General features: G+C 37.5%; 1 protein-coding gene across 16 annotated transcripts in view; it reads left to right on the top strand.

Moving 5' to 3' along the window:
• The window catches only part of PPHLN1 (periphilin 1), a 164,152-nt gene that overhangs the window by 3,799 nt on the left and 146,510 nt on the right, over positions 1 to 13,843 (top strand). For all 16 annotated transcript variants that reach the window (XM_081593692.1, XM_081593689.1, XM_081593690.1 and 13 more), the window contains one exon: positions 12,411 to 12,502. In XM_081593692.1, the coding sequence (XP_081449818.1) occupies positions 12,431 to 12,502 (72 nt within the window). In that variant the 5' untranslated portion in view covers positions 12,411 to 12,430. The remainder of the gene's footprint in view (positions 1 to 12,410; positions 12,503 to 13,843) is intronic.

The raw sequence follows: 13,843 nt of genomic DNA, 5'->3' as shown, positions 1-13,843 counted from the left end.
TTCTTGGCTTTTTTTAAACTGCCACTGCCTGTATTTATCTCTCTCTGAGCACTGAACAGTGATTAATTTCTGTAGATTCTTTGCTTTATTTTGACCATTTTAGTTGACATCCAATGTTTTTATTTTCCTCATACACTTTATATTCTAAAATTTACTTTTGTTTTAGATGTCTGGAATTTTAAACATTTTCAAGTAGAAATAGTATTATGTAATTTTTAGGCTCAGGCCGACACTTAAAAACTTATTTTAATTTAGAATATCAGGAATATATTTACCTTGCTTTAACTTCAATGGAGCACATCCTAAGGTGAAATAAGTTTAAGATTTAAAGAAAATGTCCCAGGCAACTCTATAGGGATTTTAGAGAATAAGATCTGAGCGCCGAAGAATTGATGCTTTTGAACTGTGGTGTTGGAGAAGACTCTTGAGAGTCCCTTGGACTGTGGGGAGATCCAATCAATCCATCCTAAATGAAATCAATCCTGGGTGTTCATTGGAAGGTCTGATGTTGAAGCTGAAACTCCAATACTTTGGCCACCTCATGCGAAGGGTTGACTCATTGGAAAAGACCCTGATGCTGGGTAGGATTGGGGGCGGGAGGAGAAGGGGACGACAGAGGATGAGATGGTTGGATGGCATCACCGACTCGATGGACATGGGTTTGGGTAGAATCCGGGAGTTGGTGATGGACAGAGAGGCCTGGCGTGCTGCAATTCATGGGGTCGCAAAGAGTCGGACACGACTGAGCGACTGAACTGAACTGAGATGATCCTCATGTGAAGACAGGGTTGAGAATCACTGTTTTAGGTGCTGGAGCTAAAGGATTCTCATTGGTACCATTTGCTCAAAAATGAAGTGGCATTAGTGTCATGAGAAATGTGATAAGACTCATAATCTAATATTGCTCATTGGAAGTTTTCTGAATAACCAAAAGGTAAAAACCAATATTTAGGTTCTCCAGAATAGCTCATGTAGTGGTCATATGAATGATATGTTTATTTGGCCAATATTTAGTAAGTACCTTTACTCTGCTAAACAACAGAAGTAAGAGAGGTATACAGTCATTGCCTTTGCAGTGGTGTTTAGTTTGGGAGGCAGGAGAGGGAGGAAAGTAAATTGAATATTATGTTATATAGTACTAATATAGCTGGGTGCTTTAAGAGGCCTGAAGAAGAAACAGTTTACTCTTTCTGGAGAATATAAGAAAATCTTACATTTTAGCTGAATCCTGAAGGAAGAGTAGAGAGTGAAGGCAGATAAGTTGAAGAAAGATACTCTAGGCAAGAGAAAGTTTTGCCATGATAGGATGATGAGAAATAGTGGCATACTTGCAGGACAAAATGTAGTTTGGTATGTTTGGAGGTTCTGGAGACTGTCTGGGAATTGGTAGGAGGTGAAGCTGGAAAGATAGGAGAAAAGTCAAAAATAAGCCTTTTTCAAGTTTAGGCGGAGATTTTCTTAGGAAATGTGGAGTCACTGAGAGATTTTTAAGCTAGTTGTCTTATGAGAGCACTCTTGCTACAGTTGCTGGGTGTAGGATGTGACTGACATCAGAAGCAAGGAGACCAGTGTTTTACTGTTGTGGGGGTCCAATGACTAGATTAACAGGATATGAACAAAGACATTGATAGCTGGGATAGGGAAGTGGAGACACATGTGCCTTATATATTGAGGTGATAGAAATAATTGGCTTTAGTTAACTGAGATATGATAAGTTTTGGTTCTTGTATGACTCAGGTTTCTGATTTGGGCCTTTTTAGTTATCTGATATGGTGTCACTGACCAAAATGGGGAAGACAGGAGATGAAGCAGTTTTCTGGGTAGTGTGAAGGCATACTGAATTGGAGGTGCTGTGAGATATCTTCTTGAAGTGGAGATGTGGGAATCATTTATCCAAAGAGGACATGTTACCAGCATTAACAGATATTTTCCATGGATACTGAACACATACATTGTATGGATTGTTCTAGGTGCTTAATATTAATAAATTAACAATGTAGTTCATATAGTTCATATTCCTAGTAGCAAGGGACCAGTAATATACATCAGAGTTATCTAGTATCTTAGATGATTAGTACTATGAAAAAAAACAGCAAAATTAGGGGAATCTGGTAGAAAAATGACATTAAGACGACTTTGGAAGTGACATTGAGGGTTAACCATGCAAATACCTGGAGAAAAGCATTCTGGGTGGGGAATTGCCAGTGCAAAGGCCTGAAATGTGACCTAATTGCTCACCGTGGTTTGCTGTCAAATCAGTTATTGAATGAATATAAAGAGTGAAAGGAATGCATTTGGGAAGGAGGGAAAGCTGTTTATCCTGAGTGTATTTAATACTGGAAGTTGACTAGAGAGATCTTTCTCTATTGCCTTACGTGTGGAATCAAAGCATAAATAGTTTGACAGGAGGATATTGCGCTCAGCATTCTTTATGGTCCAGCTCTCATATCCGTACATGACTACTAGAAAAACCATAGCTTTAACTGTATGGACCTTTGTTGATGAAATGATGTCTTTGCTTTTTAATACACTGTCTAGGTTTGTCATAGGTTTCCTTCCAAGGAGCACACATCTTTTAATTTCATGACTGCAGTCGCCATCTGCAGTGATCTTTGAGCCCAGGAAAATAAATCTGCCACTGTTTCCATTGTTTTCTTATCTATTTGCCATGAAGTGATAGGACTGGATGCCATAATCTTAATTTTTTGAATGTTGAGTTTTAAGCCAACTTTTTCACTCTTTTTCATTTTCATCAAGAGGCTCATTAGTTCCTCTTTGCTTTCTGCCATCAGAGTGGTATCATCTACATATCTGAGATTGTTAATATTTCTCCTGGCAGTGTTGATTCCAGCTTGTGACTCATCCAGCCTGGCATTTCGCATGATGTACTTTTCATATAAGTTAAATAAGCTGGGTGACAATATACAGTCTTGAAGTACTCCTTTCCCAGTTTTGAACCAGTCAGTTGTTCCATATAAGGCTCTACTGTTGCTTCTGACCCACTTGTAGGTTTCTCAGAAGACAGGTAAGATGGTCAGGTATTGCCATATCCTTAAGAATTTTCCACAATTTGTGGAAAATTGTGGTCCACACAGTCAAAGGCTTTAGTGTAGTCAGTGAAGCAGAGGTAGATGTTTTTCTGGAATTCTCTTGCTTTCCCTATGATTCAGTGGATGTAGGCAATTTGATCTCTGGTTCCTCTGCCTTTTCTAAACCCACCTTGTACATCTGGAAGTTCTTGGTACACATACTATTGAAGCCTAGCTGGAAGGACTTTGAGCATCACCTTACTAGCATGGAAAATGAGTGCAATCGTGCAGTAGTTTGAACAGTTTGGCACTGCCCTACTTTGAGATTGTAATGAAAACTGACCTTTTCTAGTCCTTCGGCCACTGCTGAGTTTTCCAAATTTGCTGACATATTGAGTGCAGCACTTTAACAGTGTTATCATTTAGGATTTTAAATTGCTCTGCTGGGATTCCATCATCTCCACTAGCTTTGTTCATGGTAATACTTCCTAAGGGCCACTTGACTTCACACTCCAGGGTGTGTGGCTCTAGGTCAGTGAGCACACCATCATGGTTATATGTTTCATTAAGATCTTTTTTTGCATAGTTCTTCTGTGTATTCTTGCCACCTCTTCTTAAGCTCTTTGGCCTCTGTTAGATCCTTACCACTTCTGTTGTGTATCGTGCCCATCCTTGCATGAAATAGTCCCTTGATATCTCCAGTTTTCTTGAAGAGATCACTAGTCTTTGCCATTCTACTGTTTTACTCTTGTTTTTTTGCATTGTTCATTGAAGAAGACTTCATCTCTCCTTAGTATTCTCTGGAACTATGAATTCAGTTGGGTATATCTTTCCCTTTCTCCCTGCTTTCGCTTCTTTTCTTTCCTCAGCTATTTTGTAAAGCCTTCTCAGACAACCACTTTGCCTTCTTCATTTCTTTTTCTTTGGGATGGGTTTGGTCACTGCCTTGTATAGTGTTATGAACTGCCCACAGTTCTTCAGGCACTCTGTCTACCTGATCTAATCCCTTGAATATATTCATCACCTCCACTGTATAGTCATAAGGGATTTGATTTAGGTCATACCTGAATGGCCTAGTGGTATTCCCTACTTTTTTCAATTTAAGCCTGAATTTTGCAATAAGGAGCTGATGATTGGAGCCACTGTCTGCTCCAGGTCTTGTTTTTCCTGACTATATAGAGCTTCTCCGTCTTCAGCTGCAAAGAATATAATCAGTCTGATTTTGATATTGACCATTGGTGATACCCATGTGTAAAGTCGTCTCTTATGTTGTTGGAAAAGGGTGTTTGCTTGATCAGTGTGTCCTCTTGGCAAAATTTTGTTAGCCTTTGCCCTGCTCCATTTTGTACTTCAAGGTCAAATTTGCCTGTTACTCCAGGGATCTCTTGACTGCTTACTTTTGCATTCCATCCCCTGTGATGAAAAGAACTAACATATTTTTTTGGTGTTAGTTCTAGAAGGTCTTGTAGGTCTTCACAGAACCGTTCAACTTCAGCTTCTTCAGCATTACAGGTTGGGGCATAGACTCGGATTACTGTGATGTTGAATGGTTTGCCTTGGAAGTGAACTGAGCTCACTTGGTCGTTTCTGAGATTGTACCCAAGTACTGCATTCCCGACTCTCTTGTGGACCATGAGGGCTACTTCATTTCTTCTAAAGGGATTCTTGCCCACAGTAGTAGATATAATGGTCATCTAAATTAAATTCACCCATTCCTGTCCATTTTAGTTCAGTGATTCCACAGGATGTTGATGTTCACACTTTCCATCTCCTTGCCATCTCCTTCTTGACCACATCCAATTCACCTTGACTCATGGACCTAACATTCCAAGTTTCCATGCGGTATTCTTCTTTGCAGCATCGGACATTATTTTCACCCCAAACACATCCCAACTGAGCGTTGTTTCCACTTTGGCCCAGCAGCTTCATTCTTTCTGGAGCTGTTAGTAATTGCCCTCTGCTCTTCTCTGTGTTGGACACCTTCCTTTCTGGGGGGCTCTTCTTTCGGTGTCATATCTTTTTGCCTTTTTGTGCTGTTCATATGGTTCTCACAACAAGATTACTGGAGTGATTTGCCATTCCCTCCTCCAGTGGGCCATATTTTGTCAGAATTCTTCACTTGACCCGTCCATCTAGGGTGGCCCTGCAGGGCGTGGCTCATATCTTCGTTGAGTTACAGAAGCCCCTTCCCCATGACAAGGCTGTGATCCATGAAAGGGAGTATCTGTTATTAGCAAACTTCTGAAGCCTATATTCCCCACACTGAATTCTAATTCTATTCTCTGCCTAATTGTAATGTAGAGGGTCCTTCCATTTTTCTGTTGTATTCTTCAGTTTTCATGTGGTGTTGGATTAGAGAACTTTACTAGAGTACTTCTGATACTCCTCTAATGGTTGGAGGTTAGTGAAGTGATGACAGGTAAGTAAACATCATCACTTCATTTTGCTGGGAGTCTGAGCTCCTTGGTTTAAATTTAGGTGATGAGCTTCAATTACAGAATGGGTCAATAGCCTAATGTCATAAACATGTGCCTCTGTTCTGAAGATTGCTGTGCTCATCACTTCTTCTTTTTTTTTTTCATCACTTATTCTTAAATGCTTCAAAAATTACACACAGACTCTGTGAATTCAAGGTGATATTAGCATATTCTTCCCTCATTGCTCTACACTACCTTCATCATATCATCCTGCTCTAATACCTTTTCCCTTTCCTGTTGTTTTACAATCCAGCTTAAAGTCCATCTTCTTTACAGCCTATTGTTTTTTCCTTTCTTTTGCAGGTAATCGTCAAACTGTCTTCTGTTTTGTTTGACTAACAGTACATGGTTGCATACAGAGTTGTCTATTTATATTTCTACGTTTCCCACTTATATAGGTTTCTTAATAATGAAAGGAGTGTTTTCTACTAGTGGATGCTAATTATTTTGCTATACCAAGCTCTTTAATTTCACCACTATCTTGTGCTCTACTATTTTATATACTTATTCTGAAAATACATAGTAATTTAGATAATAAAGATTATATTTTGTTATTGCTGTTTTATAAAAGCAATAGGTATGGGAAGAGAATGTTTAAAAGCGAAATACCTGCATATTCACTAAAAATATTAATATTTTGGTGTATTCACTAGTAAGAAATAACTTAAAAAAGTGAAATAAGTGATTATAGGAGATTGCTTTATAGCCTAATGCTTATATTTAATCACAGTGGTATAGACAATTAAATATGTATTTTAATTTGTAAAGGAAGCTAATTTCCTTTTGTAAAATTATTCCTATAACTACAGTAATTGAAATTTTAAATTAAGGTCTTTAAAAAATTGTCAACTTTTTCAAGTAAAGAGAATTTATTTACCAAACAGTTTTACTTGAAACTGTGATTTTTATATAGCTCCTGATAAGGTGAATATTGGGACATCATTAGGTATGGAGTCAAATATGCAAAATTGTCATAGATTTAACTGTAGGAGTTGAAGTTTTGGTAATAGTAGTGTAATATCTAGCTGTTTTGTGGATGCTGTTTGTTTTTAGTAGAAATTAAGTTCAGAATACAGTTTGATGCCTTACAGAAGATATATTCAGCAAATTCAGTTGAGAGTTTGATGCTGGATAAATTCATGTTAAATTTTTTTACAAAATTGTGATACAATATACATAAAATTTTCCTTTTTAGTTATTTGAGCATAGGAGTCAGTGGTATTAGGTACATCATGTTGTGCAACCATCACCACCACCAGTGCTTTTCATCTCCCCAAACTGAAATAACACACCTATTAAACAGTAACTCCCTATCTAATAAATTGCTTTTAAGTTTGTTTCCTGTCTCCGGATTTTAACTCTGTGATTCATTTCCTTACACTTAGCTCTTCCACAAATGAATTTAATTGGTCTCTTGTCTTTGATGATGTATATTCTAGATAGTGCTATTTTGACTTTCTGTATGATTATGTTTCTTAATTTTTGCTGTGTTGTAGCTGCTTTATTTCCAGTTGCTGGGCTTCATCAAAGTTAAGTACTTTCACTTTCTTTGCTGCTTTTTTTCCTTAGCTTCTGTAAGTTGTGGATTGATTAATTAAAGTAGAAATACTGTGAGGTAATTGCAGTAAAATTTTTGTTCTTTGTCTTCCAAACAGCCAGGCAATAAAAGGGAACTAACTAGATCAAGAGTGACCTATAAATTTAAGACTATAAATACAGTCTTATTTCTTCACTCAGCTAGTGAAGCACTTCTCAAAATTTCTGTACAGAAATTAGGTGAGCCTAATCTTTCTAGTAGACCCACTCCTCTGTCCTTTGAATTTCATGCAAAGTGGTAGGTAGAACTAGAGCCTTGAGTAGAGTTAGTTACTTTTTTTAAAAGTTAAGAATATTTTAGATATTTACAAATTTCCATCATGAGTCATACATGCCTTTTTTCTTCTTTTTTTCATTTTATGTAAGGTTGCTCAGTGTAATTTGTATATTTTGAGGGAAAGTCATTAAAAGTTTTCCTTCAAACTTACACATAATAAATTGAGTGTTCTTTGATGAGCTGATGATTTATTGGTTTGATACTGGGATTACTTTTGAACATGGACCATTTATTACCAATACAAAAATGTAGGGTTTTCCAGACTAAAAGGATGTTGGGTTTTCTTTTAGTATGTGAGAGCTTTACAGCCAGTGCTCTAGGTGAGAACGACCTTCAGCATCTAGTGCCGTCCTTTCAGAGAAAGGCTGAAAGAGACACCCTGTCCACCTCTCAGTTGGCAAAATTAGCACTAGAAATCTTCTTGACGACAAAATTTTTTTGTTCTTGTGAAACTTGAGTGGCCTCTGGTGGTCAAAATAATATATTCTATTTTCAAAGGTGTGTTTGAAGGGAGTTTTGCTTATTAAGGCACATAATTTTTTATTTTGAGAGCTTGTATGAGTGAATGAAAGTTTAATTATATTTCTCTGTTGGTATGTACAGACACAAATCCTTATGTCTGTATTCCCCCCCCCCCACCTACAGGAAATTGTTGACAACTTTAATTTGATTCCTGAAAGGACTCAAGTAGAATAGTAATTACTCATACATTTTTGTTGGTATGGGAAGCCAGTAGATTTCAGTAATTTAGTACTGCATCTTGTTAAGAAACTATACAGTATTTCTTTAGAGCTCTTATAGTTTTTCTTTCTCATTAATTACAAAATCTTACTTTTCCTTCTGTTTGCCTTTAGTTCATTACTTTATATTCATAATTTTTGCCATCACTTGACATGTTTTATTTATTGAATGATTTTCAGGACCTTTGAAAACAATTATCTGTTTTTATAATGATAAGGTGTGTAAAACATGTAGTAAAAATATTTACCCTCCAATACTTCAGCCATCTCATTTTCCCCAGAGGCAGGCATGGTTATGTTCTCTTGCTTATATCCCAGTAGTTGTCTGTGCATAAGCATGTGTGTATTCATATCCTGCTTTTTTACTTCCAAGGTGTCTGCATACTTTACATGTTAGTCTGCCCTTTTCTTTTTTACTTAGCAGTGTATCTTGACAGTCTTTCTATGTTGTTATATATGATATTACTTTTCCTTGACAATGGTTCACATAGGATTACTTCATATGAATGTATAATATTTCATTTAATCTGTGCCCTCCTGAGGGACATTTGAGGTGGTTTTCAGTCTTTGCCATGCACACTTACAAGTGTATATAGATGGGAATTGCCAGGTCAAAGTGTATGTGTATTTAACATTTTAATAGATACTGTCAAATTGTTTCCAGTCTGTTCCAAATTATATTTCATTAATGTATGAATGTTGCTTTCCTTACCCTGGGCTCCCCTGGTAGCTCAACTGGTAAAGAATCTGCCTGCAATGCAGGAGACCCTGGTTTGATTCCTGGGTCTGAAAGATCCTCTGGAGAAGGGAATGGCTACCCACACCCAATATCTGTTTTTCTTTAGGGTGGTTGGGTTTTTTTTTTTTCCCTGTGATTTGATTTCAGTTTGTTGCTGTTACTGTTTCTGTGTACTATATCTTACGTAGGATAAAACCTAACTCATTGTTTAGATTGAAACTTTTTTTTTTACTGAAACCTGGATTCAGTAAAAGTAGAAGAGACGTAATGATGACAGTTCCTTTTAAGCTTCCATCAATTCCTCTACCTGAAAGACTGTTTACTTTGAAATAACATTGTTAATAGTGTCTGATTATAGAGTTGGAATTCAGGTTAATTTATGCATAATAGTAACAGAAGCAGAAGATATTAAGAAGAGGTGGCAAGACTACACAGAAGAACTGCACAAAAAAGATCTTCATGACCCAGATAATCACGATGGTGTGATCACTCACCTAGAGCCAGACATCCTGGAATGTGAAGTCAAGCGGGCCTTAGAAAGCATCACTATGAACAAAGCTAGTGGAGGTGATGGAATTCCAGTTGAGCTATTTCAAATCCTCAAAGGTGATGCTGTGAAAGTGCTGCACTCGATATGCCAGCAAATTTGGAAAACTCAGCAGTGGCCACAGGACTGGAAAAGGTCAGTTTTCGTTCCAATCCCAAAGAAAGGCAATGCCAAAGAATGCTCAAACTACCCCACAATTGCACTCATCTCACATGGTAGTAAAGTAATGCTCAAAATTCTCCAGGCCAGGCTTCAGCAATACGTGAACCGTGAACTTCCAGATGTTCAAGCTGGTTTTAGAAAAGGCAGAGGAACCAGAGATCAAATTGCCAATATCCGCTGGATCGTCGAAAAAGCAAGAGAGTTCCAGAAAAACATCTATTTCTGCTTTATTGACTATGCCAAAGCCTTTGAATGTGTGGATCACAATAAACTGGAAAATTCTTCAAGAGATGGGAATACCAGACCATCTGACCTGTCTCTTGAGAAACCTGTATGCAGGTCAGGAAGCAACAGTTAGAACTGGACATGGAACAACAGACTGGTTCCAAATAGGAAAAGGAGTACGTCAAGGCTGTATATTGTCACCCTGCTTATTTAACTTATATGCAGAGTACATTATGAGAAACGCTAGGCTGGAAGAAACACAAGCTGGAATCAAGACTGCCGGGAGAAATATCAACAACCTCAGATATGCGGATGACACCACCCTTATGGCAGAAAGTGAAGAAGAACTAAAGAGCCTCTTGATGAAAGTGAAAGAAGAGAGTGAAAAAGTTGGCTTAAAGCTCAACGTTCACAAAACTAAGATCATGGCATCTGGTCCCATCACTTCATGGCAAATAGATGTGGAAACAGTGTCAGACTTTATTTTTTTGGGCTCCAAAATCACTGCTGATGGTGATCGCAGCCATGAAATTAAAAGACGCTTACTCCTTGGAAGGAAGGTTATGACCAACCTAGATAGCATATTTAAAAGCAGAGACATTACTTTGCCAACAAAAGTCCGTCTAGTCAAGGCTATGGTTTTTCCAGTGGTCATGTATGGATGTGAGAGTTGGACGGTGAAGAAAGCTGAGTGCCGAAGAATTGATGCTTTTGAACTGTGGTGTTGGAGAAGACTCTTGAGAGTCCCTTGGACTGCAAGGAGATCCAATCAATCCATCCTAAAAGAGATCAATCCTGGGTGTTCATTGGAAGGACTGATGTTGAAGCTGAAACTCCACTACTTTGGCCACCTCATGCAAAGAGTTGGCTCATTGGAAAAGACCCTAATGCTGGGTAGGATTGGGGGCAGGAGGAGAAGGGGACGACAGAGGATGAGATGGTTGGATGGCATCACCAACTCGATGGACATGGGTTTGGGTAAACTCCGGGAGTGGTTGATAGACAGGGAGGCCTGGTGTGCTGCAATTCATGGGGTCGCAAAGAGTCAGACAGGACTGAGCGACTGAACTGAACTGAATTTATAACTTAAGATTTCCCCTGGCACCTTTGGTTAGTTAGTTAATTTTATTTGGTCTGTTTGTATTAGAACACATTATAGGTTTTTTTTTTAACAGAGAAAATTAAGGTTGATTGTACTATGATAGTGTTAAAGAATATTGCTCTCATCCTCCAATCTTTATTTTTCCGTTAGTCTAAACTAACCTAAAATATTACAGTTCTGTGCTGCCAAAACGGGATGTTCATTCTTTTTTCTCCCCCTTTGTATTCAATCATAAAGAACCACCAAAAATCTCTTGATGTGTGTCTTTGAAATATTTTTCTTCTTCACAGATCTGGGGACTAAGCATGTGGACCTGTTGCCTTGTTTTCTGTGTACTAAAAGGCCCTAACTTGGTACCTGTCCCATTTTTGCTTCTTGCTCAAGATCATCTGTCTACTCATCAGGATGGTTCACAGATCTATACCACTCCATCTATACTGCTACTTTACCCTCTTCCAGTTCTATCCTGTTAAACATTTGCCATCTACTCTGGGGCTACCTGCCTGTTTTTGTAGATAGAATGTTTTTGGAGCGTGGCCCCACCATACATTTATATATATTGCCTGTGACTGCTTTCATGTTATAAAATAGCAGAATTGAGCAGTTGTAACAGAGGCCTGTGACCTGCAGTGCCAAAAATATTTGTCTGGTCCTTTACAGAAACATTTGCCAACTCCTCAACTATGGCATCACTGTTTTATGTAAATGACTTATGAGCTGTTTCCTGCACCCTATTCTCATCTTCTCTCTTTTTGCATTGTTAACTTGTTCACAGATGCTCTTTCATCAGGACTCTGCATTAGCTCTGCACTGCATTAGCTCTGCTCTGCACACTGCATTAGCTCTCTACCCAGAATGTGTCAGCTCTGTCAAAGTCTAGGAGTCTCTCTTTGCATCCCACATGTGAAGAATGCTGGCAGAACATTTAATTTCAAATTTTACAAAGGTGCCTTGGCATTAAAATGAGATTATAGAAATGAAAGAAAATCAAGTGTGGTTTCTTTCAGGGTTTGTTGAGTGTGTTTTTACGGGATTGTTTACTTAGTATTTTTTCCAGGTAAAACCACTTCATTGGATGTACAGAGAGACAGTAAGCTCTTAAGGATGTAGAAAAGATGAAGCTGCTGTTGTACACATCATTCAGCTTTGCTGATCAGTCTCTCATACTACTCATTAAAATGAATCTTTTCTAATTTTTACTCTATGAGAATGGAAAACTTGTGGTTGTATGAATCTTCCTATAGTTGATGGGAATATGGTCTTTGAAGCTTTTCGTAGCCTTGGAAATTGAAGAAAGGTGGGACTTTTTATTACATTTTTTTTTTGAAGAAAATTTTAAAATTATTTTTGAAGAATTGTTGTAATCATTCTTTTTCCTTTTGATCACTTACATTTATTCCCACTTAAGTGTCTCTAGAATTTGTATCCGAATATAATAACTTAGCTTTTCCTTTTCTTACTTATTTCCTAGTAACCTAATACCCATTATTCTCTGGTTTCTTTTTTTATTCTTTAGTGGCTTACAGAGGAGATGAAATGTGGTCTGAGGGACGATATGACTATGAAAGACTTCCAAGAGAAAGAGTACCTCCTCGAAGTCACCCCAGTGTAAGTTGTTCTTACGTTAGAATAATTCAAAACCTAGTGTCCAAGTGAATTTTCTCTATCAAAGCTAATTGAAATGGAGATAGATCAAGCTTTTAAAAGTCAAAAGTTTGAAAATAAAAGATAACATTTTATTTATGTAGAAAATCTGTAGTTTATATTTCTTATTTAAATTTCTAAAAGGGAGGGCTTGTGTTGAATGTAATTTGTGAAAAAAATTCGAGGTTTGATAAAACTCAGACCATCAGTTAACAAAGAAGTATTTAAGCAAGGGCCAACTCAGGGACAGGTAGACAGTTTCTGGTATGCTGTTCTGCTGCTTTTCTCTTTGTTGCTCTGGGAGTTAGTAATTTGAGCCAGTCCTTTTCTTTGCTCAAGGAGGTTGCTGTTTTGCTTTTTATTCCCAGCACTGTGTTTATAACCTGGCACATAGTAGGCACTCATGTTTATTGAATGGGTGTATGTTCTCTCTCTCTCTCCTCAGAATCCTCTGTAGAGATCCAAGGGAGGATCTGGGAAAGGTCAAGAAGCTGTCAATCTTAAACTTTTGCTTAGGGGGATTGGGCTCATGGTGATGGTATATGAGTATATTATGGATTCATTATACCCCATCAAAAGGCACAAATATTTGTTTATATGTTAGTTGTTTTTTACTTCTATAAGTAAATCCTCTAACCCTCTTAGATGGGTGATATCGCCTTCATGATTGTCATTTCTGCTAGGTTACAGCTTAGGTTGGGGTTGATCTAAAGTGCTTTAAGGTGGAAAAAATGAAGAGGCCTACCATATTTCAGAAGGGGCAGATTTAATTATTACCAAATGTCATTTTTTCCAGATTAATTTATAGACTTGATGTTTCTAATAAATATCTCAATTTAAAAATATTTTCAGCTTGATAGAATTATTTTATAGTTTACCTAGAACAAACAAGTGATAAATAAAATGTAGGACTAATGCAGCAATGGGAAAAGGTACAAATTATTTTTTTAAAAACAATTTTTTTTTAGGTCCCTTACTCTCCTATGGATATATCCTATTAGAAATTTGGGATACTTAAAAGGATTTTCTGTGTGGTTTTGCCATTAACTGAATGTATATCGTTGGGTTTGTTTTACTTTTTTTTTATTTTCTAGTTAGATTTTTTTAAATGTATTTGTTATTGTTGTTTAGTCACTGAGTCATGTCTGACTCTTTGTGACACCATGGACTGTAGCCCACCAGGCTTCTTAGTCTGTAGGATTTGCCAGGCAGAAATATCTCTACTGCTGAGCCACTCTGAAAGCTTCTGTAACACATTTGCATGGCTTCAGATTATAAAATAAGGTATATTTAGAGAGAAGATGG

Source organism: Giraffa tippelskirchi, chromosome 4 (genome assembly GCF_054371585.1).
Source record: "Giraffa tippelskirchi isolate mGirTip1 chromosome 4, T2T-mGirTip1v1.2.pri, whole genome shotgun sequence".
Classification (NCBI taxonomy): domain Eukaryota; kingdom Metazoa; phylum Chordata; class Mammalia; order Artiodactyla; family Giraffidae; genus Giraffa; species Giraffa tippelskirchi.
This window is presented reverse-complemented; position numbering and strand designations above follow the sequence as displayed.